At 57.6% G+C, this 22,543-nt stretch overlaps 1 protein-coding gene across 19 annotated transcripts in view; it reads left to right on the top strand.

The window, feature by feature from the left end:
- Nucleotides 1-22,342, top strand: part of Mink1 (misshapen like kinase 1) — a 53,323-nt gene extending 30,981 nt beyond the window's left edge. Inside the window, exons 2-34 of one of the 19 annotated variants that reach the window (XM_013148784.2) lie at nucleotides 4,601-4,666; nucleotides 6,836-6,892; nucleotides 6,978-7,103; nucleotides 9,538-9,648; nucleotides 9,923-10,013; nucleotides 10,404-10,534; nucleotides 10,805-10,859; nucleotides 10,976-11,054; nucleotides 11,278-11,453; nucleotides 11,891-11,960; nucleotides 12,273-12,486; nucleotides 14,309-14,425; nucleotides 14,882-14,968; nucleotides 15,173-15,388; nucleotides 15,557-15,730; nucleotides 16,041-16,301; nucleotides 16,700-16,785; nucleotides 16,926-17,036; nucleotides 17,178-17,296; nucleotides 17,491-17,618; nucleotides 17,851-17,874; nucleotides 17,976-18,139; nucleotides 18,524-18,629; nucleotides 18,703-18,840; nucleotides 19,022-19,130; nucleotides 19,533-19,700; nucleotides 19,806-19,949; nucleotides 20,129-20,263; nucleotides 20,409-20,509; nucleotides 20,584-20,733; nucleotides 20,815-20,974; nucleotides 21,065-21,204; nucleotides 21,520-22,342. In XM_013148784.2, the coding sequence (XP_013004238.1) occupies nucleotides 4,601-4,666; nucleotides 6,836-6,892; nucleotides 6,978-7,103; nucleotides 9,538-9,648; nucleotides 9,923-10,013; nucleotides 10,404-10,534; nucleotides 10,805-10,859; nucleotides 10,976-11,054; nucleotides 11,278-11,453; nucleotides 11,891-11,960; nucleotides 12,273-12,486; nucleotides 14,309-14,425; nucleotides 14,882-14,968; nucleotides 15,173-15,388; nucleotides 15,557-15,730; nucleotides 16,041-16,301; nucleotides 16,700-16,785; nucleotides 16,926-17,036; nucleotides 17,178-17,296; nucleotides 17,491-17,618; nucleotides 17,851-17,874; nucleotides 17,976-18,139; nucleotides 18,524-18,629; nucleotides 18,703-18,840; nucleotides 19,022-19,130; nucleotides 19,533-19,700; nucleotides 19,806-19,949; nucleotides 20,129-20,263; nucleotides 20,409-20,509; nucleotides 20,584-20,733; nucleotides 20,815-20,974; nucleotides 21,065-21,204; nucleotides 21,520-21,603 (4,098 nt within the window). In that variant the 3' untranslated portion in view covers nucleotides 21,604-22,342. Of the gene's footprint in view, nucleotides 1-4,600; nucleotides 4,667-6,835; nucleotides 6,893-6,977; nucleotides 7,104-9,537; nucleotides 9,649-9,922; nucleotides 10,014-10,403; nucleotides 10,535-10,804; nucleotides 10,860-10,975; nucleotides 11,055-11,277; nucleotides 11,454-11,890; nucleotides 11,961-12,272; nucleotides 12,487-14,308; nucleotides 14,426-14,881; nucleotides 14,969-15,172; nucleotides 15,389-15,556; nucleotides 15,731-16,040; nucleotides 16,302-16,699; nucleotides 16,786-16,925; nucleotides 17,037-17,177; nucleotides 17,297-17,490; nucleotides 17,619-17,850; nucleotides 17,875-17,975; nucleotides 18,140-18,523; nucleotides 18,630-18,702; nucleotides 18,841-19,021; nucleotides 19,131-19,532; nucleotides 19,701-19,805; nucleotides 19,950-20,128; nucleotides 20,264-20,408; nucleotides 20,510-20,583; nucleotides 20,975-21,064; nucleotides 21,205-21,519 lie in introns of all 19 variants that reach the window. The other 18 variants (XM_013148783.2, XM_013148779.2, XM_013148782.2 and 15 more) reach the window with 18 other exon arrangements.
- Nucleotides 22,343-22,543: the final 201 nt, after the last annotated feature.

Here is a 22,543-nt window from a genome sequence, read left to right as displayed (position 1 = left end):
CTGTTCTGCCTGCCCAGTGCTGCGTCCCTGTCTGCAGGTGGTGTGTGCTGTGCTCGCACGAGTCTGTCGGCTGCTTCGTCTCCAGACCGTTTCTCAAGGACCTGGTACCCGTGCTCTCCGGCTTCCTCACCTCTCAGACTCGGGGTCCACACCCAAGATGCCGACCCTCAGCAAGGCAGGGCCTTCGCACTCTTTCCTTTTCCTTTTGACCGTCTCTGAGGCTCCACGCTTCTTCATTTCTGTCCCCAGCTGGAAACGCATCCAGCCTCAAATCTCTCCAGGACCACCTCTAGGGGCTGGGGACATTCTCCACTAGAGTGGAATTCTTTCCCCGATGCCGTAAAACTGATTTTTTTCTTTTGCTTTTGCACTTCTGGAAACTGAATGTAGGGCCTTCACAGTGAGTTAAATCTTCTGCCCATTTTTTAGGGTTTTTTACTTTCGAGGCAGGGACTTGGTTTGTTGCCCAAGACAGGCTCCAGTTTGCAGTCCTCCTGCCTAAGCCCACCAAAATGCTGGGATTGTAGGAATGGGCTACCAGCCTGGCAGAGCAGAGTCCATCTGATCCAACTTCCTCTCCACTTGCAGGAAAGAAACAAGGCCCCAAGCAATGAAATGCTCGCTCAGGGACACAGCTAGTATCCAAATTCTCACTGGAGATCCGCTCCCCAGTGGTCTTCTACCATGCCAAGCAGCGCTGGTGCTTCTCATTTTCACAGTGTCTGTAGGACACACAGTCATACACTGGTGCGTGTCCCTATGTGGTTTTGGGGCATGGATTGTTTTGAGACAAGGCCTCAGTATGTAGTTCAGGTTGCAGGTTGGCCTTAAACTGACCATGTATCCCAGACTGGCCTGAACTCCTGGCAGTCTTCCTGCCTCAGCCTCCTGAGTGCTGGGATGAGAGCTGTGCACCATCAAACCTGGCTGATGTCCATATTTGAATATTTGGCCTATCTTGTTTCTCAGGCATGACATTAAGGTCACATTACACTTTTTCCAGATAAGAGCCTAACTGTGCACATTCAGAATATTTCTTAGCTGATTAATGAAAGAGCATCTATAAATCCAGGGCTGAGGTGTTCCGCCCTCTCCCAGGAGTGGGGGGCTTGTGGGTTTAGGGGCAAAAGAGCAAAGTTAGGAGCGCGTGTGCTAGGAGGATAGCATCGTGGAGGAGATGCAAGAAGGCAGGTGCTCTGGGGGAGCACAGGAGGATGGGGCCGCGTTGGCATCTGTAGGAGCTGAGAGGAGGCCGGGACGCTGGAAAGGAGAAGGGGCGGGGGGACTGGTGCAGCGGGAAGAGGGGAGCTACAGGCGTGGCGCCGAGGCTGGGCTCCTCGGCCTGTTTTCTTCTTCTTCTTGAGACAGGGTCTCACTATACACTTCTCTCACTATGCAGTTTAGGTGGACTTGAGCTCACTTTGTGGCCCAGCCATCTCCTGCCTGAGCCTCCTGAGTGCTGGGGTTACAGGCATGCTCCACCACATGCAGTTTTGTTTTGTTCTGTTTTGTTTTTTGATACTGAAATTCAAACTCAGGACTGTTTGCTTGCCAGGCAGGCACTGTGCCCCGAGCCACATCCCCAGCCTGAGGCTGGGCTTGGTGGGCAGCGTGCTGCTGGGGAGAAGCAGAGCCCCTGAGGAGCGGCTGTAGTGAGTCCAAGGCACCGTGACCAGTGCCTGTGTGATCTCAGCGGAGTCTCTGAATCACCTCTCAAGAAAGCAGGGTCAGGAAGCAGGCTGGAAACCTAGTAAGTGTCAGCATCTCTGACCTCAGGGTATTTCCTGCCTTAGTGTCTCCCAAACAGAGAAGGGGACAGATTGGGAGTTAGGGTTACAGAATTAAAATCACTACCCTTAAGGCCTTGCCTCCCTCCAGCACAGAACTAAAATTGGATTCAAGCAAGGATTCCGCATCCAGGCATGGCAGAGCACGCCTGTGATCCCAGCACGCGGGAGGCTGAGGCAGGAGGGTCCCTGTGAGTTCAAGGTCAGCCAGGGCCACATAGTGAGTTCAAGGCTGGTCTGAACTGCATTGCAAGACCCTGTCTCAAAAACTTCACAACAGTGAGTGCAACAAGGTTGCAGAACAGATGAACCCCTTTCTGAGACCTTGAAGGAACTGTGTCCTCTTCCAGCCTCTCAGTCTAGAAAGCAAGTGATAGGACTTCCTCTAGGTCTTTTGCAGCTCTCAGATCGAGACAAATGTTTCATTCACCCTATGACATTCCACAATGACAGTGCCTTCCTTTCAGGTGAACGCTAATGACTTCGTAGGTCTAATAAAGTTGTTATTGCAGTACTGGGGATTTAACCCAGGGCTTTCACACTGAGCTACATTCCCAGCCCTTATTTATCTTGAGACATGGTCTCACCAAGTTGCTGAGTTGCCCAGGCTCTAACTGAACGTGTGACCCTTCTACCTCAGCCTCCCAGAGTGTGCCACCACACCTAGCATTTACTAAGGATTGTCTAGTTAACTTCAGCTAGGATGAATAATTGAATATCGACCGTGGAGTTCTTGGTCTGGTCAGCCTAGGCCCCATAAAAGTGTGCAGGGGACTCTGATTCTGGGGCAGGTTGAGCTGCTGAGAGCCAGGTCTGGGCAAGCGGCTGGCGTGGTCATGATTCATCGTCACACATGCTGTGCTGTGGCCGGCTCAGGGAGCCACGGGCCTGCCCTGAACTTCTCCTCGGAGAGGAAGGACAGAGGAGCTACAGCTAGGAGGCTCTTAAGAGCCTCAGCTAGGGGAGCTGGGGATTTAGCTCAGCGGCATAAGCACCTGCCTTGCAAGCAGGTGGTCCTGAGTTCGATCCCTGGTACCGATAAAAAGTTAAAAGTTAAAAAAAAGTTAAAAAAAAAAAAAAAGAGCCTCAGCTGGGCACCAAGACACACATCTGCTAATCCCAGCTGTGCGGAGGCCGAGGGAGGGCTGGGGCTGGGGCTCCGGGTAGAGTACTTCCCTGCAGGTGTGAGGACCTGGGCAGGCTGCCTCCGGTCTGCACCGTGCTCACACCTGTCCTGTTACGTCCGCTTGTTCCCGCAGGACTGGGTGTGTGTAGGCTTGTTTGTGGGTTTTATGTGTGTACTCTCAGAAGTCTCATAATTGGTTTTCAAAACTGGGGGAGAGTTGTACGTTGCATACCGTTAGAATGACGAACACAGAGGCCCGGTACTGCCTGGGAAGCTTTTCCCAGATTCGGGCTCACGCTCTGCCTCGTGCTGGGTCCCTGAGCGGCCTGGAGGAGCCTGGAGCACGGACAGTGCTGGGCCTGTTTCCCCAGTTCCCAGCTCCTCTCCTCCTCGCAAAAACAAAAACAGCCTGCTGGGAGGGTGTAGACGGTCTTGGGAGCGGATGGCTGCTGGGCTGCTGTGCTGCTGTGGCAGGGGCAGCACGCACAGGCCTGGCGGGAGGAGGCCTGTCCGGAGGCGTGTGCTTCCCGGTCCGTCTCCTCCTGCGCGGCTTGCCTGGGCACAGGAGGCACAGGGAGCTCTTCCTGCCCGCCGGCCTGCCCCGGAAGCCCCTCTGCTGCTGCCTGCTCTCCTCTAACCTGGAAGTCGCTTCACCTGCCCCTGGACGCCTCAGTTGTGACCCCGGAGCCCCTGTGCCAGGAAAACTAGAGGGGAGAAAAGGGCCCAAGGAGAGGGGCACCCCCGGCCCCTCTCTGCCCTCTTAACTTTATCCCTCCTTTCCTCTAAAATAAGACGGTAAAACCAGGCTCACATGTGTAAACATCGCATTGCTTTCCTAGTATGAGAAGCTGAAAGAGTAAATAACATCCAAAATGTATAATAGGTATTGTAAAGTGGGAAGAGACTGCCCAAAAGGAGAAACGGGGATGGGGAAATGAGGGGAAGGGAAAAAAAAAAAAAAAAAAAAAATATATATATATATATATATACACACATATATATACGCACATACACACACAAGATAGTTAAGACAGTTACATTGCTGATTTCTCTTAGTACACTGAAAAGAGAGGATTGTGCTAATGATGTTTGGACAGTTTCTACAGTCTTATCGTGTCCTATAATTTAAAGATAACAATATACAATGTGTTGACTATTGTTACTCTCCTATTGTTTTGAAATTTTGTTTTTGTTTTTTCTCTTTAAAATAAGTGGCATAAACACTCCCCTGGCAAGTGCACAGTCTTGAGTTTGACTGCCAGCACCAAAATAAATAAATAAATAAACATAAATAACGGTAACGACGATACCCACCTCACTGAGGACACGCACTTTGCTAGGCTCCGTCTTGGCGTTTTGGGGTGCCGCCTCACTTGCAGTGTGTTCCAGACCCGGGGCTGGGTCCTCACACACCCTCACTTTCAGGGGAGGGCTCAGCCCGGTTTTGAAGTAGGCAGCACACTTTTGAAAGCCATCGGGGCCTGACGTCCACGTCCTGCCCCGACTCTTCCCCTAGAGAGTTAACTCTGAGCCACCCGCAGGGAAGGTGCTGGCCATCCGGTCCGTCCGTCGGAGGCCTCCTTGGACCCTGTGACACCCTCTCCCTCCCTGTCCCTTCACACGCACTGCTGCCCCTTCCATGCCACAGCCCTTCCTAAAGTGCTGACGCTTGGCGCTTTTTCCCCAGGACCCCGCCGGGATCTTTGAGCTGGTGGAGGTGGTTGGCAATGGAACCTACGGACAGGTGTACAAGGTGAGGAGCTGATGCCCCACAAGTGGGACCTCCACGGCTGCGGTGCCCTCCGGGGGCAGTGGGAAGAGGCAGGTTCCAGCCAGGTCTGGAGATTTGAGGGCCTGCGAGGGGTGCAGAGACGCAAGTCCCCGGGGAAAGAGGGTGAGTCTCCGCGGTAGGACACTCGCTTAGCACGCCTACGGCCCAGGCCTCCCCTCAGAACCATGGAGCCGGGAGAAGAGCTGAGAGGAGAGGGCAGAGGATGGCTGGGAGGCAGAACCGGCTGGCTGCCGCCCTAGTGTCGCCCGCCTATGGTGCCAGGACTTTGGAGGCTGAGACAGCAGGTTCGTCACGAATTCGAGGCTGCCTGGGCCACATGGTGAACCCAAGGCCCTGTCTCAGAAAAAAAGCGTTCTGGTGTGGAGCTAATCTGGGTGAGGCAGGAACAGGCCGACCTCGGTGGCTGTGGGACAGGAAGTGGGCAGAGCCTCTGGGCCATAGCAAGTTACGGGATGTGGCTGTCAGAGCCGGGCTGAGAACTTCGGGTTCAGGCCTGAGTATGGAGTGGGTTCCTCCCGCGACGTAGGACTGATGGCCTTTACAGGTGGCCTTCTGCAGAGGGGAGGCCTTAGCCTCGTGCAGCTGTCTACAGAGCAGCAGACCTAGAGCCAGAACTCAGGGCTCCTGCTTTTTTCTTTTTTCTGTGTTTTAGTATTCGTGCCACCAAAGCTGCCTAGGCTTGGGGTCTTGAGTGGCTGTGGAGGGCTGGGCGCTGCCCGTGTCCATGGTGTGAGGGCTGCCTTCTCCCACCCTGCGCTTCCCAGGGAGCCTTGGACTTTCCTGCGCAAGCCTGCGATGGGTCCCGCTAGGGATTTCAGAAGGATGGTGGGGGAGAATAGGGAAGGCCTCGGGCAAGTTAAAGAAGGGGAAGGAGTTTCATGAGTGAGGTCTGATGGTGCACGCCTGTCACCCCAGCACTGGGAAGGCCGAGGCAGGAGGAATGCCACAAGTCCAAAGCCAGCCTCTGAACCACATGGCAAGACCCAGTTTCAAAAATACAAACAAAAAGAGAAAGGAGAAAAAAGAAGGGGAAGCTTCCTCCCACCGAGTCTGGTGATGGGCATTGGCACCTGGCCACTGTGGGCTGGCCCCTGCGGCGTTTCCCCAAGTTCCCTAAGATTTCAGTTGTGTCTCTGTTCTTTTTTTTTTTTTTTTTTTTTTGTCTTTTTCATTTTTATCGGTACTGGGGATTGAACTCACGACTGCCTGCTTACAAGGCAGGTGCTTATGCCGCTGAGCTAAATCCCCAGCCCCGTGTCTCTGTTCTTTACCTGTTGACAGTGCAAAGCCTTGGGGGTAGGGTTGATCCTGGGAGAGGCTTCCATGCCTAGAGTGGATGGGCCAAGAAAGTGCATTTCATTCTGCATGAGTGAAGCCCTTCCTCCCTGGTACCTCTTCAGGGTGGAGAACTGTTTTTGTTTTTTGTTTTTTTTTTGTACCCGGGATTGAACTCATAACCTCGCACTTGCTGGGCAGGTGCTTGTGCTGCTGAGCTAAAGCCCTGGCAAAGAACTGCCTTTCATTCCCCACCGGGGAGGCTAGGAGAGAACATTAGTATGCACCACCTGTGTCCCTTCATTTCTTTTTTCTTTCTTTTTTATAATTTTTAAAATTTTTTTATGTTTTGAGACAGGGTCTTGCCGTGCAGTTCAGGCTGGCCGTCAGCTCAGATTGTGAGCCCAGGCTGTCCTCCAAGTCATGGTGACCCTCCTGCCTCAGCCTCCTGAGTGGTGGGGCCCCAGGGGTGCACCTCCCTGCCTGGCTGTCCCCTGGATGTTTAACAGGAGACTCCTCCTTGTTGTTGAGCTTCGTTTCTACAGCTTGGAAGTGCAGGCTACGTAATTTTTCTTCTAGCCACAATGATTTGGTGTTTTTTTCCTCTGTCAACTCCTATGACCAACAAGTGAAGAGAACTGTGTAGAAAATGGCTGGATGGCTGGGCGTGGTGGTGCACACCTGTAATGCCAGCACTCTGAAGGCTGAATCTGGAGGGTCACTGCAAGGTTGAGGCCAGCGACAAAACAGTTGACAGATGCGGCCTCCCTCAGGATCCTCCCTCAGGAGCCTTCTCCAGCATCTGCTCCCTGGGCGGAGACCCAGGTCCCCTCACACTAGGCTCTCTGTCCTCAGGGGCGGCATGTCAAGACCGGGCAGCTGGCTGCCATCAAGGTCATGGATGTCACGGAGGTAAGGAGCTGGGCCCAGGACAGGGAGGGCTGGGCCTCAGGAAAGGGCTGTGGGTCTGGGGGCTTATCTCTTGCCCCTCACCTAGGACGAGGAGGAAGAGATCAAGCAGGAGATCAACATGCTGAAAAAGTATTCTCACCACCGCAACATTGCCACCTACTATGGGGCCTTCATCAAGAAGAGTCCCCCCGGGAACGATGACCAGCTCTGGGTGAGAAGCCACTCCTGGCCGCCCTCCCGCCCCCCGCTGCTGATGCGGAGCCTGGGGTTACTGCCCAGGAGCTCTTCCCGCCCGCTCCCCGCAGTGTACACAGCCTCCCTGTCTGGACCCCGAAGGGTCTCCATCCTGTGCACACATTGAGGCCTCTGACCTCTCGTGAGTTTGGTGACAAGGGGTCCTGGTGTCCACCCCACCTCATCTGATGTACACTTAGTAGATAGTGGAGAGTGGAGGACTGGGGGGGCTGGAAGGCATCATAGAGAGCTTTGTCCATCAGTTCTCCTGCCTCTGAGCACAGTGCCTAGAGAGGTACAGGATCAACATACGCGTGGCAAAGGACAGGACTGCTCTGTCAGTGCGAGACCTTCTGAGTGATAAATCACTTCTATTTGCATTTATTTTATGCGTAATTTATTCATGTTCCATAAGTCCATCCGTCCCCTGCCTCCTGCCATAAGCTTTTGTTCCTTCAGTTTCTTCTGGACTGTCTTTTTCTTCTTTGCAGCTTCTTCCTCCTCTGATTTAGGAACAGTTGTTCCTTTTCAGTAAGGATCCTCTCGCTGTGGCAGGGGGGCTCACATATAGGTCAGTCTGGCCCTGAGCTCCGTAAGTATGGCGGTCATCCTGGCTGCTTTGGTCACCTGGATGTGCTCAGTGACCGCATAGTGGACCTCTAGACCTTCAGTTCAGTGCTACTCTGCATTTTTAAGCATGTGCAGCACAAATTAGCACTTTTCTTTGGCCACCCCCTCTGTATCCAGCCCCACATTTTTGGCCTGGGCACGTCTACCAGCTCCACCATGTAACACCGGAATGGCACACATTGCTTCTTTAATGTGGCATCTTTCGGGTATTAGATGGCCTTTCAGATATGCATACCCTTGATGGCCTGGGCAGTGTCACGGGAGTTCTTAGAGCACAAATATTTAAGCCACTTGATTTGCATGATTGTGTGAGGTTTTCTGGGTCAGGAGGGTAGCAAACCATTGCCACAGGTCACCCCAGGCCCCTTACAGGAACAGAGCCTGGACGAATGTTTAAACCAGAGGCCACCCGTGTTCCTCCTGGCCCAGAACACTCCTGGGACTCGCTCCCCTCCCCCAGCTGGGCACTGCAGATTCCCCCAGCCTCACCCTTTGCGTTGCTGAGCCTAACACTGAGGCGAGAGCAACCAGGAGCTGTGCGGGGGCTGCTGGGAGATTTGGAGCTCATGCCAGGTCTCGCTGTTAGCACTCGGGCAGACGAGGACTTAGTAAACCCCTCCTGTACACCTGCACAGGTGAAGTGAACCACGGGTTTCTGGGGATGAACACACACATACACAGAAAGCAGGAACTGGTAGGTTTACCTGGGAGATACACACATGCCAGGGAGCCCCGAAGACTGGTGGTTATGCCCTGGTGGCCAGGTGCCCTCCTCGGGACTGTTGACAACCATTTCCTGCTACTGTACTGCTGGCCCACAGGCTGCCTTAGACTGGGGTACATGCTAGTTATTCTGACTGCATAGCAAATGTGTGCATCCCATCCAGTCTTCCCCTGAATGGAATGTGGCTTTCAGTGAAAACACTTGGACAGGAACGCTTCCTGGATTCTCTTCGGCAGACCTCTGGGCTAACCCAGCAGACCCGGAGAAGCACTGATTCTCCCTTTCCTGCCTTGCAGTCAAGGCTGCTGTGAAAGGCAAGACAGTACATATTTTAGTCTCTAAAATTTTAATGTCATACCATCTTCATGTGTCATTATTCTCCCCCAACAATGAAAAATTCTGAAAACCACTCTTAGCTGAAGGACATACAAAAACAGGTCTTGACCCGGCCATGTAGTTTGCAGAGCAATGGTTCTTAGCCATTTTGGAGTTTGGGGTCCCAGTGAAACTTCGACAGAAGCCTGGACTCTTCCCCAAGGAAGATGCACGCCTACACTGTCGAGCTGGAGATTGCAGGGCTCCTCTGACTTCCTCGGGACCCGGCCCCGCCTTGGCAGCTCCTTTCCAGCTGTGCTCATTTCCTTCTCTCCTGGTGCAGGAAGTCCTGGGGTCATGGAGCTCCTGCTCTCCAGCGCCAAGGCCTGGCTCTCTAGGCATCTGTTTCATTTTGTTTGTTTATTTGTTTTTGTTTTTGTACCAGGGTCGGACTCCTGACCTGGCGCCTGCCGGGCAGCTAAACCCGTTGAGCTAAACCCCCAGCCTGTTTGTTTTTGTCTCCAGGACAGGGTCTCAAAGGCTGGCCTTGAGCTCACCTGGTAGCCCAGCTGGCCTCGTTGAACTGGCAGCGATCCTCCTGTGGATCCTCCTGCCTCAGCCTCCCGAGGGTGGGATTACAGGCGCGCGCTGCCACACGGCGCTTTCCTCTAGGCATCTGGCAGTGAGTGGGAAGTCTTGCCTCACCAGTGTTTTCCCTTACATTGCCTTCTGGGGACCACAGCTGGTGATGGAGTTCTGTGGTGCTGGTTCCGTGACTGACCTGGTGAAGAACACAAAAGGGAACGCCCTGAAGGAGGACTGCATCGCCTACATCTGCAGGGAGATCCTCAGGGTGAGCTCGGCCCCGCCTGCCCTCCCCGAGCTGCTCCTGGCCGCAGAGCCTCTGGCTGTGGGGAGACAAGTCCCCTCGCCAAGCTCCAGTACGTCTTCCCTTCGAATTTAGCCTCGGGCCTTTTTGGGAGCTGCTGCTGTAAGGACGCTAACCCCAGGGCGCACTTGGGCCTAGGTCGGGGTGTCTGCACCTTCAGCCGGCCTCAGCCTCCCCCCTCACTTCTTCCACCCTGTCCACCACCACGGCTGACTCTGTCCTCCCCTTGCCATCCCAGGGGCTGGCCCATCTCCATGCCCATAAGGTGATCCATCGAGACATCAAAGGGCAGAACGTGCTGCTGACAGAGAACGCGGAGGTCAAGCTAGGTGCGCTGGCTCCAGGGGCACCCCTGGGGCAGGACGAGGGGACCGTGTCGCTTCTGTGACTGTCCCGCTGCCGGGTGCTGGCTAGGCCTGCGCCCTCTCCTCCACTCCTGCCCCTGAGAAGTCCTGCAGGAGCCCCTTGGCTGCCACCTGGAGGCTCTAGGCGCTGGCCTCCCTTGGAGGGAGATGGCCCGTGGTCCTGCTGGTTGGGATGCTGTCTCTGGGTCCCCAGAAGGCAGAAAGGCTGAGTCAGGGTTTCAGGGTGTTGGTGGGTGCTAAGGGTGTCTCGGTAAGGACAGGACCTCAGCCGTCTCACGCGAGGCACACAGGCACGTAAGGAAGTGAGGTAAGGAACAAAAGGGACTCGTGCTCACCCCTTTCCCATGTCTACAGTGGATTTTGGGGTGAGTGCTCAGCTGGACCGCACTGTGGGCAGAAGAAACACTTTCATTGGGACCCCGTACTGGATGGCCCCAGAGGTCATCGCCTGTGATGAGAACCCTGACGCCACCTATGATTATAGGGTACGCAGGGGCAGGACATGAGAGGGGTGGCCAGTAGGGGCCAGTCGGCTGATGAAGAGGCGGGGACAGAATGAGGATGTGGCGGTGAAGTGTCACTATGAGGGCTGAGAGCCCTTTTATGATGGGAGAGTTGGGTGGGAAGGTGCGGTGATGGGGAGGGAAGGTCGTAGGAGCGGCTGAGGCCTGAGGAGCCAGGGAGGGGGCAGGAAAGAGGTTATGGGCAGAACGGTCGGAAACACTCACCTGTCCTTTCTCCCTTCCCCTCCTTAGAGTGACATCTGGTCTTTAGGGATCACGGCCATCGAGATGGCAGAGGGAGCGCCCCGTAAGTGCCGAGTCTGCCCTGGCAGGATGGAGAGAGTGGCTGTGGGAGGTCATTCTGGGAGGCCATCCTGGGGAGAGTTCCTTGATGAAAGGGACTGACGGTCTCCTCTGTCCCAGCTCTGTGTGACATGCACCCCATGCGAGCCCTCTTCCTCATTCCTCGGAACCCTCCACCCCGGCTCAAGTCCAAGAAATGGTAGGCCTTCGGGTTTGGAAGGAAGGTCTCTGGGCAAGGCACCCCCACACCAGCCCCTTCTGTGTTCTGGCTTGGATGGGGCAGCAGGTGGCTACCGGGTTAGGATACCGGAAAGCCAAGAGGGCAGCCTAGCTGGCTTTGGGAGTCTGGTCTGCCCTCTTCCTCTGGTGACCCCTCTCCTTTCCAAGGGGGACCCTACCAGAGTGAGCCCCACTGTTTCCAGGTCTAAGAAGTTCATCGACTTCATTGACACGTGTCTCATCAAGGCTTACCTGAGCCGCCCGCCCACCGAGCAGCTGCTGAAGTTCCCCTTCATCCGAGACCAGCCCACGGAGCGGCAGGTCCGCATCCAGCTCAAGGACCACATTGACCGGTCCCGGAAGAAGCGGGGCGAGAAAGGTGGGTAGGCCGGGGGGCGGTGGGTGGGAGAGCGCCCGCCCGACGCTCTGTGCTGTCTCCCTTCACGTTCCCACCAGCTCTCCCTGTCAGAAGAGCTGTCTTTTCCCCAACGTCTGGCCCTGAGGAGTTTTCACCCCAGTCTGAGTCGGCTTCCCAGATGAGGGTGGCCCTTTTATGTCCCGTGAGAAACCCTGTGCTGAGCACACGCGTGTGTCAGTGCACGTGCACATGTGCCTGCCCTGCCTCCTAAGGGGTCCAGTCCCACCTCTGCCGAGGCCCGGGCCTGAGATCCCCTGTCTTCCCACTGACCCACCGAGGCCGGGGGCAGCAGAACTCAGTCGTGCAGACAGCCCTCGTGGTTGTCGCTGTCCACGGCCTCCCGAGCCCAGGGCGGGGTCTGGGCCCTGGGGAGGAAACAGTGGTGATGTCCCCTGCAGAGGAGACGGAGTACGAGTACAGCGGCAGTGAGGAGGAAGACGACAGCCACGGAGAGGAAGGAGAGCCAAGGTGGGCTGCAGGCGGAAGGGAGGCTGGGCCGGCCCGCGGGGCTCCTAAGAAGTCCTTGGGGTGAAGTGGTGGTACAGAGAGAGAGGCCTTGCTCACCTAATTCCTCAAAAGAAGTGAGAAAGAGGGCCAGGGATTTAGATTTAGGGCAGCAGTAGGAGCACCTGGTCCTGCGTGGTGAGCGCGAGATCGTGAGTTTGATCCCCAGTACCAAAAAAAAAAAAAAGTGCAAAGGCTAAGAAGCAAGGTGTGCAGGGAAGCCAGCAGGTTCCTACACATCCCTGACCCAGTGCCCCTCTGTGCCACCCCGGCCAGCTCCATCATGAATGTGCCTGGGGAGTCCACGCTCCGCCGGGAGTTCCTCCGGCTCCAGCAGGAGAATAAGAGCAACTCCGAGGCATTGAAGCAGCAGCAGCAGCAGCAGCAGCTGCAGCAGCAGCGGGACCCCGAGGCGCACATCAAACACCTGCTGCACCAGCGGCAGCGGCGGATAGAGGAGCAGAAGGAGGAGCGGCGGCGCGTGGAGGAGGTGGGGTGGCCGCACCTGTCCCGCCCGCCCAGCCCTCCTAAGACCTGCTGCCGTTGGAGGCTCGGCCCTCCGGCCCTGGCGGTCCCCTCCCGCCCAGGGTAGACGTGCATTGCTTCGGAGCAGAGCCGGGAGCTGCTTCTGCTGTGCCCCTCTGCCCCAGGGGCCGTAGCTCCAGGTCTCTGCTGTGCCCCTCCGCCCCAGGGGCCGTAGCTCCAGGTCTCTGCTGTGCCCCTCCGCCCCAGGGGCCGTAGCTCCAGGTTTCTGCTGTGCCCTCCGCCCCAGGGGCTGTAGCTCCAGGTTTCTTCAGGGTCAGCCGGGCGTCTGTGTACGGACGGTCAGGTGCAGCTGCACAGGGTGCAGGGATGCGCTGGGAACATGAAAGATGCCCTTTGAAGGTCCTGCTTGTGCTCGGGAATGTTTTGTTTTGTTTCTGTGATGGTGGGGACGGAGCCCAGGGAACGGTTAGCTGTGTGTCTAACCCTTTTTCTTTTCTGTTCTTTCCTTCTTTTTTAACTTTTGAGGCAGTCTGGCTGCGTTGCCCAGGCTGGCCTTCACCTTGTCGCCCTCTGGCTCCAGCTCCTCGTAGCTGAAATCGGAGCATGTGCCGTCACATCAGGCTGCTCCGCTTATTTTGACATAGTTTTTTTTTTTTTTTTAATAAAGCGCAATCTTATTAGTTTGCCAATTAGAGCTATGTGGAAAATTCATTTTAATTAATGCATTCTGGTATCAGTTAAAATATATGTGTACATAAGCATATATTTAGTTTTACTTTTTTTTAAAGATTACTTACAGTTTGCAGAGGTATATGGTGGGGAAAGAGTATACCAATCAGTATTTTTTGTGTTTTTTTGTTTTTTAAATACATTTACACTTTGTAGTCCAGGCTGGCCTGAGACTTGAGACTCTTCTGCCTCAGCATATCACCGTGGCCCGCTTATGTTGGTTTTTTTTTTTTGGAGTGGGTATTGCTTTTTGCCTAGGCTGGCCTCAAATTTGTGGGCTAAACTGATGCTGCAGCTTCATCCTCTCAAGTAACTTGAGACTACAGGCAAGCACCACCGTGCCTGCCTTTAGCTGGATTTTAAAATGCTTTAAATGATTGCGTTACTTTATTGCAAATGTTAACAGGCAGATTTAACAAAAATTTGTGTAAAGGAGAGAGCAGGTGGCGACATCCTTACCGTCTACTCCCTCAAGCAGGCCCCTTTGTTGAACAATAAGAAAGTCTGCTGCAGAAGAGTGTTCTAGTTTTCTTTTAGTAAATACCATACAGTGTTAGGTGAAGAGTAACAAAATCTGGCTAACCAGGTGTCTCCTGGAAGGGATACACACAGATCCCTTCAAGTGTGCCGCCGCCAGGGCTGAGGGAGCTGGCTTTTCACGGCTGTTGGTTAGGAAGATGATGGAGATAAGTGCGGTTTGCACTCAGGATTTGTCAGGACAGGTCCTTAAATCCACACGGTGTGCTTTCCCGCGCACGGCCCCTGATGCCCTCTGGTGGCCAAAGGCTCCCTAGCACCTACCATTTTTGGATAGAGACGGGAATATGAGGCCAGGCATGGCAGGTGGGGGAGTTTCCTTGATTCTTGATTTTGTTTCTTGTCTGGTGGCGCAGTGGGCAGAGGAAGCTGTCATCCAACCCCGAGGGCAGCACTGAGCCCCCGGCATCTCGCCCCCTCCCACAGCCACCGTCAGCTGCTTCCCCGGGCAGGCCCAGCGGGCTCTGGTCCGAGGCGAGGTGTCCTGGTGGAGACACACTGAAGACCTCCCATGCCGCGATCTCTGGCAGACCTTAGCATCACCTCCCCTTTGCCCACAGCAACAGCGTCGAGAGCGCGAGCAGCGGAAGCTGCAGGAGCAGGAGCAGCAGCGGCGGCTGGAGGACATTCAGGCCCTGAGGCGGGAGGAGGAGCGGCGGCAGGCGGAGCGGGAGCAGGTACTGGCCTGGCACACGCCTGCCCGCCCACCTGCCCTCCCTCTGCGTCCTCCCGGCCTTCCCTCTCCCTGCTCCTGCTGCCTGCGCCCTGCGCCCCTGCTCCCGGTGCCCTAACCTCGCTCCCCACCCGAGATTCCTCCTATCTTTTCTAGCTTCACTCTTTCTGTTTTCTCCCACCCTTCAACCCCACCCTGGCTCCCTGCCCCCTCCGGTCTCTGCCTTCATCCCCATCTCTGCCCATTCCCGATGCCTCGCCACTGCTCCTCCCTCGTGGTCCCCCCTGCTCCCTTCTCATGCCCTGCGCCTGTTGTCCCATCTGTGCCATGCGACCCTCTGGGGCTCATCTTCTCCTGCACACCCTCATCCTCACCCTGCCGACCCGCGCGGCCGCTGCTGCCCCTCCTCTGCCGCCTCCCCCTCTCCCTGCCCTGTGCCCCGCCCCGCCCCACCCCCCAGGAATATATCCGTCACAGGCTAGAGGAAGAGCAGCGACAGCTCGAGATCCTTCAGCAACAGCTGCTCCAGGAACAGGCCCTACTGCTGGTAACGGGGTCCCGCGGCACCCTTGGGAAGATGCTGTCCAGAGCTGTTTCGCTGGACTGGGATGGGGATACTACAAGGGAAGGGACTCACCCAGACGTCACGGGAAAGCAGCTCCTCTAGGCAGATGGAAGAAAGACAGGGCCCGCCTGCTCTGACTTCCATGGCCACCCCTTGCGAAGCCCTCTCCTCCTACCTTGGGCCCAGGAATACAAGCGGAAGCAGCTGGAGGAGCAGCGGCAGTCAGAGCGTCTCCAAAGGCAGCTGCAGCAGGAGCACGCCTACCTCAAGTCCCTGCAGCAGCAGCAGCAGCAGCAACAGCAGCAGCAGCAGCAGCAGCAAATCCTACCTGGGGACAGAAAGCCTCTGTATCACTATGGTCGGGGCATTAATCCCGCTGACAAGCCAGCCTGGGCCCGAGAGGTACCACCGCCTCCCAAGCATCCACCCTACCCGTCCACCGCCTGAGGCCTGGAGAGTTCCAGAAGCACTGAGAACAGGAAGGGGCTGGAGCAGTTGGGGCAAGTGGGCACCTGAGTTTTCGGACCAGGGAGGCAAGAGGTGATCTGCTCGATGTGCCCTTGGTCACAGGTGGAAGAGAGAACAAGGATGAACAAGCAGCAGAGCTCTCCCCTGGCCAAGACGAAGCCAGGCGGCACAGGCCCGGAGCCTGCCGTCCCTCAGGCCTCCCCAGGCCCCCCAGGCCCTCTTTCCCAGACTCCTCCTATGCAGAGGCCGGTGGAGCCCCAGGAGGGACCACACAAGGTGAGTCTCCCTGATCCTGTCTCAGCACACAGACAGAGGAGCTTGCTCAGAGCAAGCCGCACACACCCACATACCTGCACACATCCGCTCGAGTCTTAGCCAGGATCGCAAGGCACAGGTTGCGTGGGCAGATGTTAGCTGCTGCTTTGTATGTGTTACGCCTGCTTCTCACTTATTCCTGGACGCCAGGAACCTCTGTTTCTCGATGCAGGAAGGGGCAAGTAATGCCACTTGGAAGCCCAGACCCCAGCTTGTAGGCGGGGATGCATTACAGATCAGGCAGCCCACCCTCCCTGATCTCTCCCTGCAGAGCCTGGTGGCACACCGGGTCCCACTGAAGCCATATGCAGCACCTGTACCCCGATCCCAGTCCCTGCAGGACCAGCCCACCCGAAACCTGGCTGCCTTCCCAGCCTCCCACGACCCTGACCCTGCCATCCCCACGCCCACTGCTACGCCCAGTGCCCGAGGAGCGGTCATCCGCCAGAATTCAGATCCCACGTCTGAAGGGCCTGGCCCCAGCCCAAACCCCCCAGCCTGGGTCCGGCCAGATAACGAGGCCCCGCCCAAGGTAAGGACAGCTACGGGACCTACGGAAGGGGGGTGGAGAGGAGGGACAGGGGTGCGTGGAGGGGCAGGCCAAGAGGAAAGAGTTCAGAGTGAGAGGGAAGAAGAGAAGGCAGAAGCTGTGGCCTGTGCCTCCCAGGGGTTACTGTCGGGGGTGGGGAGGCACAGCGGTGTCGCATCGATCTCAGTGGTGAGTGTGCATGGAAAATCGCCCCGGGTGTTTTGGAGCTTTACGGGCAGCCTTCCTGGGGTAGAATCTCTGCTCTGTCAGGTCCCAGCTTCGTAACCTGCACATGTTCACCAACCTCGCTGAATGTCGGTTTGCTTATCATACAGTAGGGAAGCCCACCTCGGAGTGGAGAGGACACGATGCATGCCAGCCGCTTTTTCTGCCCTTTCCAGGTGCCTCAGAGGACCTCATCTATTGCCACTGCCCTTAATACCAGTGGGGCCGGAGGGCCCCGGCCAGCTCAGGCTGTCCGCGCCAGGTAATCCTGGGCTGGGGCTGGCAGCAGCCTAGAGAGTAAGGGAGTGGGGGACTTCCCCGTTACCTGTGTAGGGTGAGCCAGCCCAGCCCCGTGGCCTCAGCCCTCCCGGCCCCTCCCCGTACCCTGTGCTCCCTCCACAGACCTCGCAGCAACTCCGCCTGGCAAATCTATCTGCAAAGGCGGGCAGAGCGGGGCACCCCCAAGCCTCCAGGGCCCCCTGCTCAGCCCCCTGGCCCGCCCAACGCCTCTAGGTAATGGAGTTGTCCCCATGCTCATTCCCGCCTCTCACTTCCGAGACCTGCTTCCCCTGGTGATGGCTCCCTCTGCAGTGACTCTCGAAGCCCAGGGAAGACAGCAGCTGTCTGCCTGATGCTGACTTTGACCCTCCACAGTAACCCGGACCTCAGGAGGAGCGACTCTGGCTGGGAGCACTCCGACAGCGTCCTCCCGGCCGCACATGGGCGTCTCCCCCAGGCTGGCTCCCTGGAGCGAAATCGAAGCCGTGTGGGAGGTACGGGAGCCGGGACTCTGCTGTCTGCCCCAGTCTGACTGCGGTCTCGGTCGGCCTGGACCCCGCCTCTGGTGGCTTTGCCGTGGGATACCTAGAGAGGCACAGGGGAGTGGGGTGGCACGGAGCAGTGCTGAACTCTGGGCTCGGGGCCACAGGTCAGCTCAGGTGTAGGCTTGGGGCCATCTTCCGTCCAGGTATCAGTGACCTCCCTTCTCCTACCCTGCTCGGTCCAGCCTCCACCAAACTGGACAGCTCCCCCGTGCTCTCCCCTGGGAACAAAACCAAGCCTGATGACCACCGTTCCCGGCCAGGCCGACCCGCAGTGAGTCATCTGGTGGCGGGTGTGGCCCGGCCTTACCTGGTTTGGTGTTCAGCTAGCCTTTGAGCTGGGGGGAGGGGGGGGCCCACAGGCTGTGCTGTGGTGTCGGGTGGGCCTTCACTAATCCGTGTGCGGAAGCACCGTGGGGCTCCTGGGCAGCGCCTCTGTTACTAACCTTTCTGCCCTCTCTCCTGCCGCCTCCTGGCTGCCCTCCTTGCCTTGCGGCCCCTCCCAGAGCTATAAGCGAGCGATTGGTGAGGTCAGTGAGACAGGTCCCGTTCCCTGCCCAGGCCTGCGGGCGCCCTTGCTACTGCCTGTCCAGCCCCTCGTGCCCTCCCTCATGCCCGGCTCTTCCTGCAGGATTTTGTGCTGCTGAAGGAGCGAAACTTGGATGAGGCCCCCCGGCCACCCAAGAAGGCCATGGACTACTCGTCCTCCAGTGAGGAGGTGGAGAGCAGCGATGACGAGGAGGAGGAGGGCGATGGTGAACCATCGGAGGGCAGCAGAGACACCCCTGGGGGCCGGTACGGAGCTCCTGGGCAGGGCTGGGGCAGGGCCGGGGTGAGGTATCAGGACTCGGGCCTGTCTGACGGACTGTGATCCCCACTCGTCCCGCGGTTCCCATCAGTCCCGGTCACGGGGGCAGCTCCGGCGCTCCCTGCCGAGAGTGTGATGCAGGCAGCACCCGTGAGGGCCGAGCTCCTGGGTTCTGGTTTTGCTGTTGTTTTGGTGCCTGAGATCGAACTCATATCTTGCACTTGCCGGCAGGCACTTGTGCCACTGAGCTAACTCCCCGGCCTGAGCACTTGTGTTTTGGAGAGCCTGGAAGCCCGGGCCTGTGGCTGTGAGCTGCACCTGTGGCACCTGAGTGGCAGGCCCTAGAAGGCCCTACCTTCCTCTCTCCACAGCAGCGATGGAGACACAGACAGTGTCAGCACCATGGTGGTTCACGACGTGGAGGAAATAGCTGGGACCCAGCCCCCATACGGGGGCGGCACCATGGTGGTCCAGCGGGTGAGTGGGCCTGCCGCCTCCCCTGTGCCTGGGGCAGACCCCGCCCCGGTGCCGACCCGACTCTGTTCTGCAGACTCCCGAGGAGGAACGCAGCCTGTTGCATGCTGACAGCAACGGCTACACGAACCTTCCAGACGTGGTCCAGCCCAGCCACTCCCCCACTGAGAGCAGCAAAGGCCAGAGTCCCCCCTCAAAGGATGGCGGCAGTGATGTAAGTGGGCTGGAGCAGGTCTCCGGGGTGGGGGAGGTCCCCTGGAGTGTACAGGAGAGCAGGGTGTTGGGGCACTGCGGTATGGGGAGCAGAGCACCGTGAACTTCTCGGTGGGGCCTAGGATGGCTGGGCTGTGGTCCGAGGTCACCCTTGTTTGCCTGACCCCTGCTCTTCCCCGCAGTACCAATCCCGTGGGCTGGTAAAGGCCCCTGGCAAGAGCTCCTTCACCATGTTTGTGGACCTAGGAATCTACCAGCCTGGAGGCAGCGGGGATACCATCCCCATCACAGGTAAGGCAGGACCAAGGATCGCCTCTGAGGCGAAGGTCCCCGGCAGATCCGGAGGAGGGCACAGGTGACTCTGAGGCCATAGCTCCACACAGCGCAGTACAGGCCTCCTCCTTTCAGCCCTGGCTCCTCCCTGCACAAAGGCAAGGGAGGGTTTCTGGGCTCCCCTGACACAGGAGCGAGACAGAGCCTGCAAGTGGCCACGATGCCTGAGCAGAGGTTTGAAGCTGGTCAGCACAGCTAGCACTTGAGCAGGGCCTTCACTCTCTGCCATGCACCCTCCCTGTTCTGCATCCTTCTGTCCCTCATGAGTATCGTGAGGTGCCAAGACCAGACTGGGGCACTGAGGTGAAGACAGACTTGGGCGTCTGCTGCAGCCCACCCGCCTTCTCTTCCTGCCGGCAGCTCTGGTGGGTGGCGAGGGAGCTCGCCTGGACCAGCTGCAGTATGATGTGAGGAAGGGCTCTGTGGTCAACGTGAACCCCACCAACACCCGGGCTCACAGTGAGACTCCCGAGATTCGGAAGTACAAGAAGCGATTCAATTCCGAGATCCTCTGTGCAGCCCTTTGGGGTGAGCGGGGCCAGTGGGTGGAGAGGCAGCTGGGTGTGATCCCATGCTCCTGTTGAGGCGAGCGCCTGGCTCTGTGCCTGACCTGCGCGTGGGCTGCTTTTGCAGGGGTCAACCTGCTAGTGGGGACGGAGAACGGGCTGATGCTGCTGGACCGAAGCGGGCAGGGCAAGGTGTACGGGCTCATTGGGCGGCGACGCTTCCAACAGATGGATGTACTGGAAGGGCTCAACTTGCTCATCACCATCTCAGGTGTGTGTGTGCGTGCGTGCGTGCGGCTCCCAGGCTCTGTCGCGGTGGCAGCCTGGGAGGAAGGCGGCCTTGGTCCGGGGCTACACAGCTGTACTCGCCCGTCGTGCAGCCAGGATGGTGAAAGGCAGCCCCAAGGCCTCCAGAGAGGCCAGGAGAGTGGATGTGTGTCCACCCCTCAGGGAAAAGGAACAAACTGCGGGTGTATTACCTGTCCTGGCTCCGGAACAAGATCCTGCACAACGACCCAGAGGTGGAGAAGAAGCAGGGCTGGACCACCGTGGGGGACATGGAGGGCTGTGGACACTACCGAGTCGGTGAGGGTGCCACACAGGGTGGCCTACGAGAAACGGGACCAGGGTAGATGCCAGGGAAGCTTCAGAGCCAGACATGGGCAGCAAGGTGGCGGGCGACCTGGACGCCTCCCGGGGAGCCCTGAAGTCTGCCTCCCTCTTGCCCCAGTGAAATATGAGCGTATCAAGTTCCTGGTCATTGCCCTGAAGAACTCTGTGGAGGTGTATGCCTGGGCCCCCAAGCCCTACCACAAATTCATGGCCTTCAAGGTAACCCCAGCCCACCCCGGGGGTTGAGGTCTGTGTCCGCCACCGCCCACTGAGCTCTTTCTTCTCTTGTCCAGTCTTTTGCTGACCTCCCGCACCGCCCTCTGCTGGTCGACCTGACAGTGGAGGAGGGACAGCGGCTTAAGGTCATCTATGGCTCCAGTGCTGGCTTCCATGCCGTCGATGTTGACTCGGGCAACAGCTACGACATCTACATCCCTGTGCACGTGAGCTTGGCAGGGCCACGGGAGAACGGGAACTCAGAGTCTAGACCCCAGGCCCGGGTACCAGCGCCCGTCTCCCCCCAGATCCAGTGCCAGATCACGCCCCACGCCATCATCTTCCTGCCCAACACCGACGGCATGGAGATGCTGCTGTGCTACGAAGATGAAGGCGTCTACGTCAACACCTACGGGCGGATCATCAAAGACGTGGTGCTGCAGTGGGGAGAGATGCCCACCTCCGTGGGTGAGAGAGGGCTGCCCTCTGCCCAGCCGCCACCCGGGGGGAGCGGGGCACGGACGCCGCGACACTCAGCCTCTCTCGGTCTCCCCGCAGCCTACATCTGCTCCAACCAGATAATGGGCTGGGGTGAGAAAGCCATCGAGATCCGCTCCGTGGAGACGGGACACCTAGACGGGGTCTTCATGCACAAACGGGCCCAGAGGCTCAAGTTCCTGTGCGAGCGGAATGACAAGGTGGGAGTTCTCTCCCGAGCCCCCGCCAGGCTCGCTGCTAGGCAGGGATCTGGGAGGCTGTGCTGTCTCCTTAAAAATCAGGCCCCTGGAATCCGACTGTGTCCTCCTGCTCCTCCTCTGGCTCTGAGCTGCCTCCACCCCAGAAATCTGGCAGCACAGCTCCTGTCTTCCGGGGGGGGGGGGCGGGCGAGGCCACTCTGCAGTCAGTCTGTCTGGCCTTCTTGTGGTGGTGATCACTCAGGGTCCCACACATTCTAGTTAACTGAGCCCTCAGCCTGGACCCCGTCCTTGGTGACTTTTTTCCTTCCCACCCAGGTATTTTTTGCCTCTGTCCGCTCTGGGGGTAGCAGCCAAGTTTACTTCATGACCCTGAACCGTAACTGCATTATGAATTGGTGATGGCCGGGCTGGGGCCGCCTACACTGGACCAGCTCCTGCAGCGGACTTCCCCAGCTGTTCCATGCTCCTCCCTGGGCTTTTGCTTTTATTGGTTTGATTCACTGGAGCCTGCTGGGAACATGACCTCTGACCCCTCCCATGCTTTTGTGATCATGTGACCATCCTTCCCCCACCATGTTCTCTCCCTTAAACTGTGCCTCTCCCCCCAACTTCTGGGAGGGGTACAGCTTCTTACCAGGAGTAGAGTGGGCCTTCTCTTGCCCTTTCTCCACTTAGGAGAGTGCTTGGGGCTCAGACCCCTTTCCCCACTGCTGCTGACTGGGCAGGGCCCTGGACCCCTTTATTTGCACGTCAGGGGAGCCGGCTCCCCCCTTGAATGTACCAGACTCTGGGGGGGTCACTGGGCCCTAAGTTCTAAGGTGGGGTCACCAGCCACTCCAGGGGCAGGGACCATTTCCTCATTTTCTGAAAGCACTTTAATGATTCCTTTCCCCTTCAAACCCCAGGGAATGGAGGGGGGACCCCATCAACCAAAACATTCCCCCTTCCCAGCCCCTGTCCGTCATAGCCTCTCCCCTGCCCTGGTGGAGGGAGGGAGCGGGTGCTCTCACCTCCACGCCCCTTGCTTGCATCTGTACATAGTGAGAGCAGCAGGTAACCTCTCCTCCCGCCCTGCCCCTCCTCAATGTAGTGGCCTTGGACATCCCGTTTGTTAATAAAGACAGTTCAACCAGCTCCATCTCAGGCCCTAGATGATTCTGTCTCTCTCACCACCCTGGCTGCTGGCCAGAGAGCCTGCAGATTTAGAATGGGGGTGAAGGATGTGGAACCTGGTAGCTGACTATTGCCGGGTGGGCCGAGGAGCTAGGAACACCTAGGAGACTTTCCAGGGGCCCAGTATGGTCAGCCCTAACCCTGTGGGTCTCCTTGAAGGTATATG

The sequence above is a fragment of the Cavia porcellus genome, unplaced genomic scaffold (assembly GCF_034190915.1).
Source record: "Cavia porcellus strain 051 isolate PalLab524CR breed Dunkin Hartley unplaced genomic scaffold, mCavPor4.1 scaffold_32, whole genome shotgun sequence".
Lineage (NCBI taxonomy): Eukaryota > Metazoa > Chordata > Mammalia > Rodentia > Caviidae > Cavia > Cavia porcellus.
The sequence above is the reverse complement of the archived record's forward strand: the minus strand, read 5'-3'. Positions and strand labels throughout refer to the sequence as shown.